Source organism: Microtus ochrogaster, chromosome 19 (genome assembly GCF_000317375.1).
Source record: "Microtus ochrogaster isolate Prairie Vole_2 chromosome 19, MicOch1.0, whole genome shotgun sequence".
Classification (NCBI taxonomy): domain Eukaryota; kingdom Metazoa; phylum Chordata; class Mammalia; order Rodentia; family Cricetidae; genus Microtus; species Microtus ochrogaster.
Genome location: NC_022021.1, coordinates 8585890 through 8588875, shown reverse-complemented (window position 1 = coordinate 8588875; position 2986 = coordinate 8585890). Strand labels below are relative to the sequence as shown.

At 40.5% G+C, this 2986-nt stretch overlaps 1 protein-coding gene across 4 annotated transcripts in view; it reads right to left on the bottom strand.

The window, feature by feature from the left end:
* Rasgrf2 (Ras protein specific guanine nucleotide releasing factor 2) overlaps positions 1-2986 on the bottom strand; it is a 226012-nt gene that overhangs the window by 36777 nt on the left and 186249 nt on the right. For all 4 annotated transcript variants that reach the window (XM_013349696.2, XM_026783773.1, XM_026783775.1 and 1 more), the window contains one exon: positions 518-624. In XM_013349696.2, the coding sequence (XP_013205150.1) occupies positions 518-624 (107 nt within the window). The remainder of the gene's footprint in view (positions 1-517; positions 625-2986) is intronic.

The following is a 2986-nucleotide window of genomic DNA, read 5'->3' as shown; positions in this document are numbered from 1 at the left end:
AAAAAAAAAAAAAAAAACAGAGTACTAGGAACCAAAACAATAAAAAGACACAAGATAAGACTTTGTGAATTTTGCAAATTTTGTGAATTGGTCCAAGAAAGCCCTCCCTGACCAGATATAAATTATGTTTGGCTTTTATGGGGGCACTGTGATGCTTGCCTCTAGGGGTTCTGGGTGCTACTGAAGATGGAGGCCTCTGAGGCACAGCTCCACTTTCAGAGGGAACCCTAAGAAATGTAACCCCGGGATTCTCTAGTGCAGTTGTGACCATTGCTGTAGTGTGAAAAAGGGTGCTGCCTTGAAGATGGGGAGCTCCTGCTTACCAATGTGCCTCGGATTATCCGTAGATGTGAAATAGCAATGTTGGAAATACATATGCCTTTTCCTTACATCTTCGCTTCTAACTCCCAGGGCTTCTAACCACAGTGTGTCAGGGGATAGTTTATGTGAGTAATGACTGAAAAAGTTCACTTAAAGACAAAATCCTTGAAAGCAGTCGCTGGAACTTCTGGATTACCTGCGCGTGCTTGGAGACCCAGTGGCGGAGGACATTGAGGACTCGGTTGGTGGCTGTTCTCCGTATGATAAACTCCTTGTCACATGTTCTCTCCGTGTTGTTAAATCCTTTGGAGGAAAGGAAACAGGCACTGCAGTTAGGGCCAGTCCCCAGGGATTAGAAAGGTCACTTATTTTAGGACTCCTGTTAATGGAACTCACACAGGCTGCATCTTGGCAGAGAGGAACGCGGCTTCCTTATTATCCTCTCCCAGTCAGCCCAGGCAGGTACAGGTGCAATTACATGAACAATGCACACATATTTATTAAAGGTCCACTGATGACACGGCTATTTAGGCCTCTCATGATCTACAGTCCAAAGCCAAGAGGGACTTGAACAAAAGGAGTGGAGCCAGGGTGGATTTATTTATACCTTTGCCACAAAGCGATTGTGTAACAGTAGTATTTGAAGATGGATCTTGGCTTGTAAGTGAGACCCTCTATTGTCCACCTGCAGACAGTACAGCCAGCGTTTGAAAAGAAGTATTCCAAAGTTGCTAAAAGTATGGATTCCACATGTTTTCAGCTCAGAAGCCTTATAAGTACTGGAAAGATTTGTTGATAAGTTCTAACCACTACACGATATACATACCAATGTATTTATTTTAGACTCTGTAAGTAGATAATATTTATGTAATTGTTGCTGGTCAATTGAAAATAAAATAATTCAAAACAAAAAGTCTGCCTGGGTGGAAGCTTTTGCCCTTGAGTTCTGGTAAATTATATTAATCTCTGATATCCATTATGTGGCTGTCTTATAGAGCTGGTGTGGAATTATACTTGCTAACTCTGAAATATTTGTAAAATACCACAGTAACCTTGGGGAAGGACTGGAGGGAAAATGGGAGGGTTTACTAGGGGGTTATGGGGAGGAATATGCTCAACATACTGTATTTACTTGTACAAAAAAGTCCTGTAATTCAGTATCATGAACACACAATAAAAATAAAAAGTAAACACAAAATGCTCTTTTCCCAACTCACTACTTTCCTGAATGAAAGTTATATACAGTGTTTTTTCTTTTATTTATTTATTTAATATTTTTAAACTTCATATGACCTGCTAATGGGGACTGAAATCAGATTAATGCACTGTGACTAGCGTTAGAGAAATGAAGTAGATGAGGGCCATCTGCATATGTTACCCACAGGGATGGTATGTATTCTTTAGAGAACTTATACATATGTATATGTGTGGTATGTGTAAATGTGTGAGTATATATGTGTATGAGCATATGTGTGTCTATGTGCATAGTGTATGTGTGCATGTGTATGTTTTTATGTGTGCATGGGTATGGGTGTGTGAGTATATGTGTATGTATGTGTGTGAGTGTATGGGTGCATATGTGTAAGTGTAGGTATGTAGATGTGTATAAGTGTGTATGTGTTTACATGTGGGTCTATTTGTGTATGTATGTCTGTGATTGTGTGTGCACTTGTGTGTATGTGTGTGTATGGTGTATTTGTGTGTGTGCATGCATGTGTGATGAGTTATAACACGTATCTCCTAGAGTGAATGAAATGAGATTTGAAAGCAGATTATAGGACTGACTGATCAGTAGGTCTATGCTTAAATAATCTACATTAAAGTTGAGAACCCCTGGGAGGAAGGGTCCATTTCAGACCCAAGAGCATCTTCTCTCGCCACATCTGCTCCATTGCTGTCTCTCCATTCTCCACCTGATGCTCCATGCTGGCCTTACTGCTCATTCATGGATCCCTCTGTTCTCAAGTGGACTAGTCAGTTCTCATGCTATTGAGGTTATAATATCTCTATCTCTATCTCTATCTCTATCTCTATCTCTATCTCTATCTCTATCTCTATCTGTCTATCTGTCTGTCTGTCTGTCTATCTGTCTGTATCTATCTATCTATCTATCTATCTATCTATCTATCTATCTATCTATCTATCTATCTATCTATCTATCTATCTAATATAGCCATCCCTTGTGGGTTTCTATGCATGCCCACATCTTCAAAATCCCCCCAAAGTATTCTTTCAAGACAATGGGAAGTAATTCCATCTTATCTCAGTAACATATCTTTCTCTCCTGAGAAACAGATCCAATGCTCAGGTTTATAGCTCTTTCTCCCTAACTGCCCTCACTAACCCTCCTATTAGCTTACAGAGACAGCTATGGCCTGACCCCTTCAGGAGAGAAACTTTACTATTCTCTGTCCTTGGTTTTGCTCTTTCAGTGAATATACCCTTAAAGACTTACTAGCAGTTGTTGGATTGTCCTCTTTCCCACAAGTCTCCTGTCACCATCCTAGGGCTGAGCACTGCACAATTGTATTGTAGCTATAGTTCCTATGTACTATAGCCATGGCTCATACATGACATAATTATAGCCTCTGCACATGACAGCTGTAGTTCCTGTACCCCACTGCCTTAGTTCCTGTACCCCATGGCTGCAGTTCCTGTATCCCAC